At 40.2% G+C, this 16,574-nt stretch overlaps 1 protein-coding gene across 4 annotated transcripts in view; it reads right to left on the bottom strand.

Annotated features, from left to right (window-relative positions):
- SORT1 (sortilin 1) overlaps positions 1–16,574 on the bottom strand; it is a 71,372-nt gene that overhangs the window by 35,785 nt on the left and 19,013 nt on the right. For 3 of the 4 annotated variants that reach the window (XM_029228979.1, XM_029228977.1, XM_029228976.1), the window contains exons 2-3: positions 6,361–6,420; positions 4,874–4,947 (exon numbers count right to left, since the gene is read on the bottom strand). In XM_029228979.1, coding sequence (XP_029084812.1) covers positions 4,874–4,947; positions 6,361–6,420 — 134 coding nt within the window. Of the gene's footprint in view, positions 1–4,873; positions 4,948–6,360; positions 6,421–16,574 lie in introns of those variants that run through there. The other variant, XM_029228980.1, reaches the window with a different exon arrangement.

Here is a 16,574-nt window from a genome sequence, read left to right as displayed (position 1 = left end):
CGAAAAAAAAAAAAAAAAAAAAAAGGATAACTTAAAGATATAGAACAGATATTAAAGCAAAGTTCAGTAAACCAACTTCTCCAAGGCATGTCGTTATGACAACTTTTTTTTGGATAACTTAAAGATATAGAACAGATATTAAAGCAAAGTTCAGTAAACCAACTTCTCCAAGGCATGTCGTTATGACAACTTTTTTTTGTTTTGTTTTTGCGGTACGCGGGCCTCTCACTGTTGTGGCCTCTCCCGTTGAGGAGCACAGGCTCCGGACGCGCAGGCTCAGCGGCCATGGCCCACGGGCCCAGCCGCTCCGCGGCACGTGGGATTCTCCCGGACCGAGGCACGAACCCGTGTCCCCTGCATCGGCAGGCGGACTCTCAACCACTGCGCCACCAGGGAAGCCCAAGTTATCCTTTTTTTTAAAACCTCAAGTAACATCCTGAAAAACTTACGTTGACTATGGAATAAAATTTAATGTGAAATCTCTCAGAGATTCCCTTATTAATTTCCAAAATCTGAAGAACTCTCAACAGGAAATAGAAATCACAAATAAAATAGCCCAGCAGTTTTCTGGTAATTTGGTACAGAATTTTGCTGTACATAATGCTTACATGTGCTTTACTAAGTAGCTAATCTTACAATGAAAGGTTAGACTCAAGGCGCCATAAAACAAAAAGGTGCAAAACATCTTTTAGTTGCCAAAAATCAAATTATCACCTTAACTGTAGCTAGTTATTTCCTTTTTAACTTCATATTTGCAAGTGAGAGGCAAATGTACTTTATAATCTATTATATGAATTAATATTACTTAACAGAGAATCAAACTTTATACTATTCAAACATGATTCCTTTTAATTGAAGATATTAATATATTATTCAATTCTACCCAAACACTAATGTCTAGGGACTTTATTTCCCAAATCTTTCAACAATCCTCTTTCACAACCTGACGACTGAAGTATGCTCCAACTCTGCACAGCTAACAGAGACAACTTCCTTCTCCTTGTGTGCGCCATGCAGTACTACTCAAGGCAGGTGGCATGTGATCAGCTGCCTTCTATTTGAATCCCAAATGAACCTTTGAGTACATAAGATGTAGCACAGAAAGATAATCCAATAAATAATACAATCATTAAAGCTGTGAAAAACAGAAGAATCTTCAGAGTAGTTTCAACAGGCTTTTATTTTATTCCTCAGTTAGGCAAGCTCAGCATATTCAGGACTCATTTCGATCAAACTGCTCCCTCCCTTTCCCATTTCTGAAGCAACATGTGCCTCTTGGCTGGTGTGTCCAACAACATGAGTCACTTCAGACCAGGCCAGGCCAGGCCAGCCCAACTGGAGAGGCAACAAGGAATATTTACAGTTTCCACCTAAACTCTGGAAGAGTTTTCACTTCACAGCAGGGAGGAAGTAATTAATATTCAAAATGACCTTTGTAAAACCAACCAAACAACCAAACAACCCGCTGTGCAAAATGAAGAAAAAGAACCTTAGTAACATGATAGTATACCAGAAACAAATAGGATTGCTCTCTGGTAAACTGCATGTTAGTGGTTTCTCACAGACTAGACAAATATAGGATGGAAAAGGGCTGAGTCGATGGTGGTAGGTATTTAAACAGTAACATAGTGATACCATTTTGTTTGGTTTGGTTTTGTCTCAAAGTAAGCACAACACTGAAAATCAAAAGAATAGGAAAAGAAGTCATGAAAACACATTTCACTCCCCACGGGTATGAGGCAGGTCTGTCAGGTCCAGTTCTAGCCACAGGATTAAAGAGCACTATAGAGACTAAAGAGTGAATTCAGAAGGCAAGCAAAAAAATGGCTGAAGCAACAGATTTAGGAGATAATTCAACCAAGAGAAGGAGTTTATAAAGGCTTCAAAACATGTAGAGATCAATCAGAGAGGAGGTTTTCATTTGCTACCAAAACATAAACTGGAAATAGGCATCTTCTGTGACATATACGTGTGATGTTGATTACAGCGGCATTAACAATAGTGAAAAAATTAGCTACAACTTAACTGTCCAAGAGAATAATGATTAAATAAATTCTTTCAATCTAACAAAAATGATGGGTTACTAGCAGAGAGAATATGATAAGTATCATGGTACGAGCACTGACCAATCAGAATGGTTATAGTTTGCAACGCCAAGCGTTACTAACACCTGCATGTTGGCGGGGAAGGGGGGTGTGCATCTGTAGAAGCCACGGAGGCACCTGCTGTCAGGCACTTTTTATCAACTGGTTCGGAAGGCTTTCAATTCATTTAAAAAACTCTACCACAGTGCCAGTACATGCTGGCTACATACCATATCTGGCCGTTGGCACGGTAGCAGCTAAGAGCACCAAGTTCTTACTCCATGCCAGGCACCGCAAAGCGTAACTCGCGGCAGCTCTAAGGTGGCCGCTATTATCATCTTTCCTTTACAGACGTCCAAAAAGACTCAGGGAGGTTGAATGACTTGCCCAAGTTCATTCTGCTCACAAATGACAATGCTGAGATCCAATCCCAGGCCTATATGCCAATAAAATTTGGCAACTTTACACTATACCATGTTGCTTCCTAGACTATCTAGCCATATGGTATAACATTATAGGGGAAAAATCAAGATAATAAACTGTAAATAAGATTACTTGACTTTAGGGTGAATTTTTTCTTTCTTTTAAAATTTCCAAATGTTTTATAATATGGTTACATCGCTTTTTAAAAAAAATTTATTTATTTTATTTTTGGCTGTGTTGGGTCTTCATTTGTGCGGGCTTCTCATTGCGGGGGCTTCTCTTGTTGCAGAGCACAGGCTCTAGGTGCACGGGCTTCAGTAGTTGCAGTGCGTGGGCTCAGTAGTTGTGGCACAGGGGCTTAGTTGCTCCGCGGCATGTGGGATCTTCCCGGACCAGGGCTGGAACCTGTGTCCCCTGCATTGGCAGGTGGATTCTCAACCACTGCGCCACCAGGGGAGCCCTGCTTTTTTTTTTAATGAAAGGTGCATTGGTAAGAAAAACTGTATCATAAAGAAAGATTTTACAACAGCAAATTTTTTTAAAAAATGGAAAGAGTTATTAAAGTTACAAAAATTTTAATGCATTTTTTCCCTTCTAAAACAGGATACTTTTCATATGCCTGAAATGGTTCAACTACTGTTCTAACTTAATAAACAAAGTCACCTATAAATTATAGCCCTTCTAGAACTAGGATTCTATAATACATTGTCAATCTTTATCAAACAAATCAAAAATATTATTAGTCTAAGAATTATTAGAGAAGGCAAGCCATTCATTCATTCAATTAATATGTACTGCCTGCCTGCTATGTGTCAGACATTTGGCTAGTTGCTAGAGAACCCCAAGTTAGTCAAGAACCTGCCTTCATGGAGCGTACAACAATTCCAAGATGGCAATTCCTTCTTGGCCTATTTTTAAGCTAAAGTCACTGTGTTAAAGGGCAGAGAGCACCATCTCCAGGCTCAGGAGCAGCAGTCAAGGGTCACCTATTGGGGAAGGGAGGTTGGGCTGATCTATCTCAGAGTTTCACTCCCACCTTGGCCAAGACCAACAATCAAAAAAGAACCCTGAGAAAGTATGATGGCTCCTGGGAGATCCTTTGGCCCTGAGGGTAATTTCTGTGTCATCTGCTGAAATGTCAAATTTCTTTAGGTCTCTAGGGGAAAAATGGGATAGAAACAAATGATTGGGAAGACAATCAACAACTTCTGGATATTAGCTGGTTTTGAATTTTATGGGTAAGGAAAAGAACCCTACTCTTTAACCAAACTATACTTTTTAAAAAATTTAATTAATTAATTAATTTTTTATTTTTGGCTGTGTTGGGTCTTCATTGCTGCGTGTGGGCTTTCTCTAGCTGCGGTGAGCAGGGGCTACTCTTCATTGCAGTGCGTGGGCTTCTCATTGTGGTGGCTTCTCTTGTTGCGGAGCACGGACTCCAGGCACACGGGCTTCAGTAGTTGCAGCACGCGGGCTCAGTAGTTGTGGCTCGCGGGCTCTAGAGAGCAGGCTCAGTAGTTGCGGCGCACAGGCTTAGCTGCTCCGCTGCATGTGAGATCTTCCCAGACCAGGGCTTGAACCCGTGTCCCCAGCACTGGCATGGCAGGTAGATTCTTAACCACTGCACCACCAGGGAAGCCCCCAAGCTGTACCTTTGAGAAGATAATTCTAAAGTTTTGTGAATGTCACAGTACAGACTATGGTTCCAGAACATACATTACCACAATCATTACCAGGCACTTTGGTAGGTCTGATCTGAGAACCTCCTCCTGATCTAAAAACAATGTTTGGGGCTTAAAATGTTAGATTAAAAAAAATTCACTTGGGGGAATTCCCTGGAAGTCCAGTGGTTAGGATTCCACGCTCTCACTGTGGCGGCCTGGGCCTGATCACTGGTCGGGGAACTAAGATTCTGCAAGCTGTGCGGCATGGCCAAAAAAAAAAAAAAAAAAAAAAATTCACTTGGAAGATACAGTAAGTATTATAACTTCAGGGGTACAAAAACCATTTTTTGCTCATAATAAATAGAAAGATGGTTAAACACTAAGCTACCTCCCCACAAATATCCATTTAAATTAATATGCATACACCCCCATAGACACTTCCTTCATCTTCCTTTGCTGTTCTGCCACTCAGTCAGGTCAACCTAATTTCCTTGGAACTAGTTCCCTTTCCATACTTCTTCAGGTTGCTAAGTAGACAGATATTAAAAAGTGTGCTGAGTGTGACAGTCTGGTGAAAATTTAAGATGGCCAGAAGATCTTTTAAATCAACTGTTGGATCCCATCATGTCTAGAAAAGCAGAGAACTTACATTCACAATGCATTACTCAGTCAGATGCCCCAATCATATGCTAGGCATCTCACCTTCGATATAGCTTGGACTGTCCGAAAGTCATAATTACCAGTGGTACATGGAATGTAGTCAAGACGAGAATGATCTGGAGAGACAAAAGCATGTGGTAAGAAACATAGTCCAATTACATGCTTGCAACAACTGACCATCTGAACGATTGCCAGGAGCCCTGCTTCGTAGTAGCCTACATTGCAATACTATATCTGAAAACCAAGAAGGACCAAGTGATTAGGGCTTACAGTGATTCAAAATCTCCACTCATTTTGTTGAGATGGTCTCATCGCCTACACTTGAAGCAGTGAGACAGAGCTAGTCAACTCCACATTACAGTGAAGGAAGGATTTAACTATTTTGTATTCACATTATTGTAAGATATTCTCAAGCAAGAATCATCTCTCTGCTTACAGAGGCTAGAATAGGGTGGATGCTCTAATAGAAGTCACTATGTCACATCGGTCCTTTTCTTCTTCCCCCGGCCGTTAGCTCTCCATGAAATCAATTTTTTAAATAAGCATTTTTCTAGAGAAAAATATGCATGAAGGTAAGACTGTGAAAGATTAGAACAAGAGGCTAGGGAGTCTCAAATAGCCATATAACAAATCTTGGAGACAGCAACTGTCTTAGATAAATGGATAAATCATGGGAAACAGGGAACAACTCAAATTTTAGAAGAAAACGAGACCTGCTTGAAGAAATTCTACCAGGAACTTAAAAATTAATTTATAACTTACTCTTCAGTGCCAAAATTATATTTCTTTCAGCTCTTGATACAGCCATCACGTGCCTCAGTGCTCTGATGCACACATTACTGGAATACTACAGGGGCATGAGCTATGGTCCCTGACGTTGTCAGGCAGGGTAATAACCGACACAGGTATTGCCAAGCCCTGATTCAAGACTTGAGGCCAATGAATCCTCAGCATCCCTCCTACTAGGAGACGGGCTACATAGTAGGATGGATGAGGGGGAGCTTATTGACTCTCCCATTCCCCCAATCCTGGCAGTACCTCCTCTGTGGTAGGGGAAGGGACAAAAGATGGAGCTAACAGCGATAAGCCCACGGGCGCTACAATCCTTCAACATTAACTGTGGGAAACGACACCGGAACAATACAGTTTGGAGGAAAAATGCCAAGATGTGTAATGTGCAGTTTTCCGCTTCCACACAGAAGTTTTCCCTAGTACTGTAAGTCTCCCTTTTCACACATAGCACTCTCTTTCCTCTTCCTTCTTCTTGCTCATCTTGATGCCAAGCAGCCACCAAGGACTAAAAAGGTGTTTATCTTCCTATTAGGGAAGAAGGTCGTCACAAGATGTTCCTAGTTCTAAAGCAAAACAAAATCGACCACAGCTTTCTGAAAGTCTGTCCAGCAAACATGCATTTTCTACGATTGAGGTTGGAGACAATTTCAGAAGGTAAAACACTTAGCGCTTAAACTCCCCAAATCTACACCATCTTCTTGTTAGGTTGAATCAACAGACTCAACAACATTACTTACCCCAGTGGTATCTCCAACCCAGGACAAGGATACTGAGCCACTGAGATCATCAAACACATGCTATAAGGGAAAAAAAAAACCTCAATTTAGAAATGACATCTCCTCTTCAATCTTTGACTTCTTTAAATAATACAGAACACTATTACTTTCAAAGTAATTATGTTTATAATTATAAGGGGATATGGATTCCTGGAACAAAAAAATTGGACAAGATAGTATTTAACCACTTAACCTAAATTACAAATAAGTTGGAAATTTCAATTCTCTCTCATACAAAGTAAGCCAAGCAGATGAGTTTTCTTCACTGCACCAGATGGGGAGATGGGATAATCTATTTGCCTTCTCCAACAGAACTAAATATAAAGATATAGAAAGTATTCTTAGGATATTTTAAAACAAGAGATCACAGCCCACAATGACAGATATAACTGTAACCCGATCAGCACAGTTAAAATTTTTCTAAGCAGCCTTCACAGTACAGCTGAATAGCTAATAGCTGGATTCCTTCTGCTTCTAGGCTAACTCACCCAAAATGACAAGGGACAGAAGCAAGAGTAAATGCCCTTGTTTCACCTTTTTATTTAATAATAACAACAACAATAATAGTATTAATAATAATAGAACAACCTTAATAGAGATGTGGTGAGTGAGGAGACAAAAACGGGAAAGCTGGTATATTATATCCAAAATACGGTAATCACATGGAAATGCAGCTATAATAATTATTGTAGGTGCTTCTGAGTTTTGGTTTTCAACTCCTTTCTTCTCTATTTTTAAAATAATATACATCCATTATAGAAAATGTGTACAATAGATATAATAAAGAAAATATAAATCATTCATAATTCTATCACACAGAGATATTCAAGGTTAACATTATGTGTATAATCTACTAGTCTCTATCACTTTTTTAACTGATAAAGAAATAACACCAAAAAGGCAGCATTAGCACTTGGTAAAAATTTCTTACTATATATATAGAAATGTATATAGTAAGAAATGAAGATCCTTCCTCTTTCCCGCCACAGCCCCACCACCCAGAGGGGTTAGTAGTTTAGTCTATATTTCTACTAAATGTTGACGACTATGCTTTTCTTTTATGAAGACCTTATATATTATTAAGATTTAAAAAATCTTAAATATGTCCTGCCTTTCCAAATATGCGCAGTTCCTTAGGAGCTGAGGATATAATTTTATAGTCACGGTATGCCCTGTGCCTACCATGATACTTTGCATGCTCAATAGGCATTTGTTGAAAGTGATTATACATCCTTCCCAAACCACAAAGTTGATCTCAAAATAGAACATGTCCATAAGCAGCTGGTGGGATTCCAGCTGCTTGGTCACTCAAGCCACCATTCCCAACAGACAAGTCTGAAGAAACAGAACTCAAAACACTAACTGTTTTGCTTATCTTTTAATTTTCCTTTGTGGTCCTCCTAAATGGGCCACTGAATTCACCTATATTATTTCCCCCTGTGCTGTAAGTACCTCTGAGGTCGACAGAATCTCTTGTACAATCTCTGTAAATAGTACAATCAGTGCCACACAGACGGCTTGCTCAGTAAGTGCTGGTTAACTCTCAAATGCTCAGAGCTTCTCACAGCCACTGCAGAACAGAAAGGTTATTCATACATGTAAGCCGGCCAAGCATCTGAGAAAAAGTAGGTCTGCTAGAGACATCTGGAGCCAGAAGCTTAAAAACTGACACAGCAGCGCGTCTTGTAAGATGCCACACAGAGCAAGACAGCATGTTCTCTTGAGTGAGGATACAGTGTCTGAAATTACATCAATGAGCTCCTTGAGGAGAGCAGGAATATTCAGAGCTTCCACAAACACCAGATAGATCACATGGGCTAACAGTTACCTAAACAGAGGCTATCTTTCCAAGAAAGGTTCTGGGCAGAACAGCTGACAAGGATAAAAGAAAAATCCCATCCCAGGAGCTCTGGCTAGCTTGATCAAGCTTTCACTTTTCGGGCAATGCTCTACACACCTGACCCAATCAGCAGACACTGGAATTACTCACATCTTCCTACTGCTCAGTCACAGAAAGAGGAGGATTATTAGATGACACTAGCAACCCTCAACTTAACCCGAACAAATCAAAGGATAGCTGACCTCATTCATCATCCAGAGTTCCTTTGGGAAAATGCAGGTGAAGTTCATGAATTACAATTGTGGTCTTCTGCTACCCTTAATCTTCCCTTCCCTTCCCAACAACCAATTAAATTTTACTTTTGAAAACACACAAACTCACTGAAAAACTCATCCACCTAGAGAAAAAAATGATTAATTTTTTATATTTCAGTTTTTACCAGTCTTATACTAGAGAACGTAAAAGAGAAAAATGATATCAGATCTAACAACAGACCAGAGCTCAGGTAGAAAGAAAAGGTCATATGGAAAGGAGACAAATCCAGGAGAATGGGGAACCAAGACCCCAGATACAATCCTTCCCCTTCAACGGGAGGATTACAGATGTCCAGGAAAAGGGTGGACAATCTGGTCATAGTTAGGAGACAGAATTTACAAATGTCAACAAAAGGCCATTAATTCTAATGCTTGATTATTTACCGTGTTTAACACAATGTACGTCACTCTACGTTACGGTAGTATCTTAGATATTTCAAAACGTGTGTTACTTTTAACTATAGCAACAAGAATCTTGTCTGCCTCCCTCACTAGACCTGAAGCCCATCTGGTGCAGGGACCAAGCCTATTCATTCTGGCAACTAATATATAGCAATAGCACATGGAAGACAATAAATATTGAATTCATTTCCTAGAAGAACTACTTGCAAAGCTCTGAAAAGGAGGATAATGAAGTGAAAAGATAAGGCCAGATCCACTTAATTTCCCCAAGGCAGAAATGAGAATGAAATGTAGAAGTTCTATTCTGAGAGGACTTCTGCTTCTGGCCAAGATGGAGTAACATGGATCAGATTTACCTTCCCACCTGAAGCAACTAAAAAAGCACAGAATATATAAAACAACAGTCTTCAAGACACTGGACTTCCGGCAATGAAGGACAATGATCCCAAACGAGGGCCTACATCTGCCCTAGCTTACTTTCCGGAGATAATTTTCAGGCCACGGTACAAAGAAGAGGAGCCCAGGCAGAGCCCAGAGGTCTTCCTCACTTGAAGAGATGAGCTGATAGTCTGAGGAGGCCAAAGAGGCTGGAGTTCATAGCTTAGTGTATGAAAGAGGAAAGAGCTACAAAGAAAGAGAACAGTGCCAAGTGTTCATCTGAGTACTAATCATCACATGAATGATTCCCTGGCCTACCTGAGTCCAGGGAAAAACACACCTGAAAAAATTGAAGGAAACAGTATCTGTGTGTCACACAGGACCAGAAACAATTCCTGTTCCCAAAAATCACAGGAGAAAACCACACGTTTTACAAGGATTTGGACAGAATACTCAGAAGAGTTTTACCTTGGTAATGAAGGAAAATTAATCCTAGACTAAATGCTATACTAGCCTTGCCTAAAAAGCTTAAAAACAAGACCAAAAACTATTGTTAAGTAACCTAACTACCTCCCAAAACAAAGTTCAAGAATATTTACAGGCATATTAAAATATGCAGCACCCAAGAGGATAAAATTCACCACGTCCAACAGTCAATAAAAAATAACCAAGCATGCAAAGAAGAAAACAGGACCCATAATGAAGAGAAAAATCAACCAAACTGACCTGGAAATGACACAGATAATAAGATTAAGGACATTAAAAGTTATAATTATACTCCATATGTTCATTCAAGAAGTTAGAGAATAAACTAACACAAAGTGTAAAGCAATTACACTCCAATATAAAAGAAAAGAAGTTAGAGAACAGACTGAGCAAAGATAAGCATTAAATAAGGATACAGAAGATACAAGAAAAAGACTCAAATTGGACTTCTAGAGATGAGAATTACAACATCTGAGATGAAAATTATACTGGATAGGATTGACAGGAAATTAGACATTGTAGAAGAGAAGATTAACAAACTGGAAGACACTCCCAGTGGAAACTATCCAAACAGAAACACACAAAAAACGACCAGAAAGCTACAGTGCTGGACACCCTATGCCAAACAACTAGCAAGACAGAAACACAACCCCATCCATTAGCATCCATTGGTTCAGTGATAAAAATCTTAAAAGAATCCAGAAGAAAAAATGATTATTACATACAGAGGAACAAAGAATCATAGTAGACTTCTCTCCAGAAACAATGCAAGCCAGTGTATCAACATCTTTAAAGAATAGGAAAAAAAAAACTGTAAAGATAGAATTCTATACACAGTGAAACTACCTTTTAATAATGCAGGTCCTGGAGGAGCTGCAAGATGGTGGAAGAGTAAGATGCGGAGATCACCTTCCTCCCCACAAATACATCAGAAATACATCTACATGTGGAACAACTCCTACAGAACACCTACGGAACGCTGGCAGAAGACCTCAGACCTCCCAAAAGGCAAGAAACTCCCCATATACCTCGGTAGGGTAAAAGAAAAAAGAAAAAACAGAGACAAAGAATAGGGACGGGACCTGCACCAGTGGGAGGGAGCTGTGAAGGAGGAAAGGTTTCCACACACTAGGAAGACCCTTCATGGGCAGAGACTGCGGGTGGTGGAGGGGGGAAGCTTCGGAGCCACAGAGGAGAGCGCAGCCACAGGGGTGCGGAGGGCAAAGCGGAGAGATTCCCGCACAGAGGATCGGTGCCGACCAGCACTCACCAGCCCGAGGCTTGTCTGCTCACCCGCCGGGGTGGGCGGGGCTGCGAGCTGAGGCTCGGGCTTCGGTCGGATCCCAGGGAGAGGACTGGGGTTGGCAGCGAGAACACAGCCTGCAGGGGGTTAGTGAGCCACAGCTAGCCGGGAGGGAGTCCGGGAAAAAGTCTGGAGCTGCTGAAGAGACAAGACACTTTCGCTTGCCTCTGTTTCGTGGTGCGCGAGGAGAGGGGATTAACAGCGCCGCTTAAAGGAGCTCCAGAGACAGGCGCAAGTCGCGGGTATCAGCGCGGACCCCAGAGACGGGCATGAGATGTTAAGGCTGCTACTGCAGCCACCAAGAGGCCTGTGTGCAAACACAGGTCACTACCCACACCTTCCCTCCCGGGAGCCTGTGCAGCCTGCCACTGCCAGGGTCCCGTGACCCAGGGACAATGTCGCCGGGAGAACGCACGGCGTGCCTCAGGCTGGTGCAATGTCATGCTGGCCTCTGCCGCCACAGGCTCGCCCCGCATCCGTACCCCTCCCTAGCCTTGACCTGAGTGAGCCAGAGCCCCCGAATCAGCTGCTCTGTTAACCCAGTCCTGTCTGAGCGAAGAACAGATGCCCTCAGGTGACCTACACACAGAGGCGGGTCCAAATCCAAAGCTGAACTCCCGGGAGCTGTGCGAATAAAGAAGAGAAAGGGAAATTTCTCCCAGCAGCCTCAGGAGCAGCGGATTAAATCTCCGCAATCAACTTGATGCACCTGTGAAATACCTGAATAGACAACGAATCATCCCAAATCGAGGAGAAGGACTTTGGGAGCAAAGATATATATATATATATATATATTTCCCTTTTTCTCTCTTTGTGAGTGTGTATGTGTATGCTTCTGTGTATGATTTTTGTCTGTATAGCTTTGCTTTTACCGTTTATCCTAGGGTTCTGCCTGTCTGGGGTTTTTTTTGTTTTTTTTTAATTACTTAAAAAATTTTTTTTCTTAATAATTATTTTTATTTTAATAACTTTATTTTACCTTCTTCTTTCTTTCTTTTTTCTCTCCCTTTTATTCTGAGCTGTGTGGAGGACAGGCTGTTGGTGTTCCACCCAGGCGTCAGGGCTGTGCCACTGAGGTGGGAGAGCCAAGTTCAGGACACTGGTCCACAAGAGACTTCCCAGCTCCACGTAATATCAAACGGTGAAAATCTCCCAGACATCTCCATCTCAATGCCAAGACCCAGCTCCACTCAACGACCAGCAAGCTCCAGTGCTGGACACCCTATGCCAAACAACTAGCAAGAGAGGAACACAACCCCATCCATTAGCACAGAGGCTGCCTAAAATCATAATAAGGCCACAGACACCCCAGAACACACCACCATACGTGGACCTGCCCACCAGAAAGACAAGATCCAGCCTCATCCACCAGAACACAGGCACTAGTCCCCTCCACCAGGAAGCCTACACAACCCACTGAACCAAACTTAGCCACTGGGGACAGACACCAAAAACAATGGGAACTACAAACCTGCAGCCTGTGAAAAGGAGACTGGAAACACAGTAAGTTAAGCAAAATGAGAAGACAAAGAAACACACAGCAGATGAAGGAGCAGGGCAAGAACCCACCAGACCTAACAAATGAAGAGGAAATAGGCAGTCTACCTGAAAAATAATTCAGAATAATGATAGTAAAGATGATCCAAAATCTTGGAAATAGAACAGAGAAAATACAAGAAACGTTTAACAAGGACCTATAAGAATTAAAGAGCAAGAAAACAGAGATGAACAATACAATAAATGAAATTAAAAATTCTCTAGAAGGGATCAGTAGCAGAATAACTGAGGCAGAAGAACGGATAAGTGACCTGGAAGATAAAATAGTGGAAATAACTACCGCAGAGCAGAATAAAGAAAAAAGAATGAAAAGAATTGAGGACACTCTCAGAGACCGCTGGGACAACATTAAATGCACCAACATTCGAATTATAGGGGTCCCAGGAGAAAAAGAAAGGGACTGAGAAAATATTCGAAGAGATTATAGTTGAAAACTTCCCTAATATGGGAAAGGAAATAGTTAAGTCCAGGAAGCACAGAGAGTCCCATACAGGATAAATCCAAGGAGAAACATGCCAAGACACATATTAATCAAACTATCAAAAATTAAATACAAAGAACAAATATTAAAAGCAGCAAGGGAAAAACAACAAGTAACTCATAAGGGAATCCCCATAAGGTTAACAGCTGATCTTTCAGCAGAAACTCTGCAAGCCAGAAGGGAGTGGCAGGGCATATTTAAAGTGTTGAAAGAGAAAAACCTACAACCAGGATTACTCTACCCTGCAAGGATCTCATTCAGATTTGACGGAGAAACTAAAAGCTTTACAGACAAGCAAAAGCTAAGAGGATTCAGCACCACCAAACCAGCTTTACAACAAATGCTAAAGGAACTTCTCTAGGCAGGAAATACAAGAGAAGGAAAAGACCTACAATAATAAACCCAAAAGAATTAAGAAAATGGTAATAGGAACATACATATTGATAATTACCTTAAATGTAAATGGATTAAATGCTCCAACCAAAAGACATAGACTGGCTGAATGGATACAAAAACAAGACCCATATATATGCTGTCTACAAGAGACCCACTTCAGACCTAGGGACACATACAGACTGAAAGTGAGGGGATGGAAAAAGATATTCCATGCAAATGGAAATCAAAAGAAAGCTGGAGTAGCAATTCTCATATCAGACAAAATAGACTTTAAAACAAAGACTATTACAAGAGACAAAGAAGGACACTACATAATGATCAAGGGATCTATCCAAGAAGAAGATATGACAATTGTAAATATTTATGCACCCAACATAGGAGCACCTCAATACATAAGGCAAATACTAACAGCCATAAAAGGGGAAATTGACAGTAACACAATCATAGTAGGGGACTTTAACACCCCACTTTTACCAATGGACAGATCATCCAAAATGAAAATAAATAAGGAAACAAAAACTTTAAATGATACATTAAAGAAGATGGACTTAATTGATATTTATTGGACATTCCATCCAAAGACAACAGAATACACATTCTTCTCAAGTGCTCATGGAACATTCTCCAGGACATATCATACCTTGGGTCACAAATCAAGCCTTGGTAAATTTAAGAAAACTGAAATCGTATCGAGTACCTTTTCCGACCACAACGCTATGAGACTAGATATCAATTACAGGAAAAATTCTGTAAGAAATACAAACCATGGAGGCTAAACAACACACTACTTAATAACCAAGAGATCACTGACGAAATCGAAAAGGAAATCAAAAAATACCTAGAAACAAATGACAATGAAAACACGATGACCCAAAACCTATGGGATGCAGCAAAAGCAGTTCTAAGAGGGAAGTTTACAGCTATACAAGCCTACCTTAAGAAACAAGAAACATCTGAAATAAACAACCTAACCTTACACCTAAAGCAGTTAGAAAAAGAACAAAAAAACCCCAAAGATAGCAGAAAGAAAGAAATCATAAAGATCAGATCAGAAAGAAATGAAAAAGAAATGAAGGAAATGATAGCAAAGATCAATAAAACTAAAAGCTGGTTCTTTGAGAAGATAAACAAAATTGATAAACCATTAGCCAGACACATCAAGAAAAAAAAGGGAGAAGACTCAGATCAATAGAATTAGAAATGAAAAAGGAGAAGTAACAACTGACACTGCAGAAACACAAAGGATCATGAGAGATTACTACAAGCAACTCTATGCCAATAAATTGGACAACCTGGAAGAAATGGACAAATTCTTAAAAATGCACAACCTTCCAAGACTGAACCGGGAAGAAATAGAAAATATGAACAGACCACTCACAAGCACTGAAATTGAAAATGTGATTAAAAATCTTCCAAGAAACAAAAGCCCAGGACCAGATGGCTTCACAGGCGAATTCTATCAAACATTTAGAGAAGAGCTAACACCTGTCCTTCTCAAACTCTTACAAAATATAGCAGAGGAAGGAACACTCCCAAACTCGTTCTACGAGGCCACCATCATTCTGATACCAAAACCAGACAAAGATGTCACAAAGAAAGAAAACTACAGGCCAACATCATTGATGAACACAGATGCAAAAATCTTCAACAAAATACTAGCAAACAGAATCCAACAGCACATTAAAAGGATCATACACTATGATAAAGTGGGGTTTATCCCAGGAATACAAGGATTCTTCAATATAAGCAAATCAATCAATTTGATACACCATATTAACAAATTAAAGGAGAAAAACCATATGATCATCTCAATAGATGCAGAGAAAGCTTTTGACAAAATTCAACACCCATTTATGACAAAAACCCTCCAGAAAGTAGGCATAGAGGGAACTTTCTTCAACATAATAAAGACCATATATGACAAATCCAGAGCCAACATCGTCCTCAATGGTGAAAAACTGAAACCATTTCCACTAAGATCAGGAACAAGACAAGGTTGCCCACTCTCACCACTATTATTCAACATAGCTTTGGAAGTCCTAGCCACAGCAATCGGAGAAGAAAAAGACATAAAAGGAATTCAAATTGGAAAAGAAGAAGTAAAGCTGTCACTGTTTGCAGATGACATGATACTATACATAGAGAATCCTAAAGATGCTACTAGAAAAATACTAGAGCTAATCAATGAATTTGGTAAACTAGCAGGATACAAAATTAATGCACAGAAATCTCTTGCATTCCTATACACTAATGATGCAAAATATGAAAGTGAAATTAAGAAAACACTCCCATTTACCATTGCAACAAAAAGAATAAAATATCTAGGAATAAACCTACCTAAGGAGACAAAAGACATGTATGTAGAAAATTATAAGACACTGATGAAAGAAATTAAAGATGATACAAATAGATGGAGAGATATACCATGTTCTTGGATTGGAAGAATCAACATTGTGAAAATGACTCTACTACCCAAAGCAATCTACAGATTCAATGCAATCCCTATCAAACTACCACTGGCATTTTTCACAGAACTAGAACAAAAAATTGCACAATTTGTACGGAAACACAAAAGACCCCGAATAGCCAAAGCACTCTTGAGAAAGAAAAACGGAGCTGGAGGAATCAGGCTCCCTTACTTCAGACTACACTACAAAGCTACAATAATCAAGACAGTATCATACTGGCAAAAAAACCCCAGAAATATAGATCAATGGAACAGGATAGAAAGCCCGGAGATAAACCCACGCACATATGGTCACCTTATCTTTGATAAAGGAGGCGAGAATATACAGTGGAGAAAAGACAGCCTCTTCAATAAGTGGTGCTGGAAAAACTGGACAGCTACATGTAAAAGAATGAAATTAGAACATTCCCTAACACCAAACACAAAAATAAACTCAAAATGGATTAAAGACCTAAATGTAAGTCCAGACACCATCAAACTCTTAGAGGAAAACATAGGCAGAACACTCTATGACATAAATCACAGCAAGATCCTTTTTGACCCACCTCCTA

Source organism: Monodon monoceros, unplaced genomic scaffold (genome assembly GCF_005190385.1).
Source record: "Monodon monoceros isolate NGI ecotype Baffin Bay Population unplaced genomic scaffold, NGI_Narwhal_1 Super_Scaffold_18, whole genome shotgun sequence".
NCBI classification, from domain to species: Eukaryota; Metazoa; Chordata; class Mammalia; order Artiodactyla; family Monodontidae; genus Monodon; species Monodon monoceros.
The sequence above is the reverse complement of the archived record's forward strand: the minus strand, read 5'-3'. Positions and strand labels throughout refer to the sequence as shown.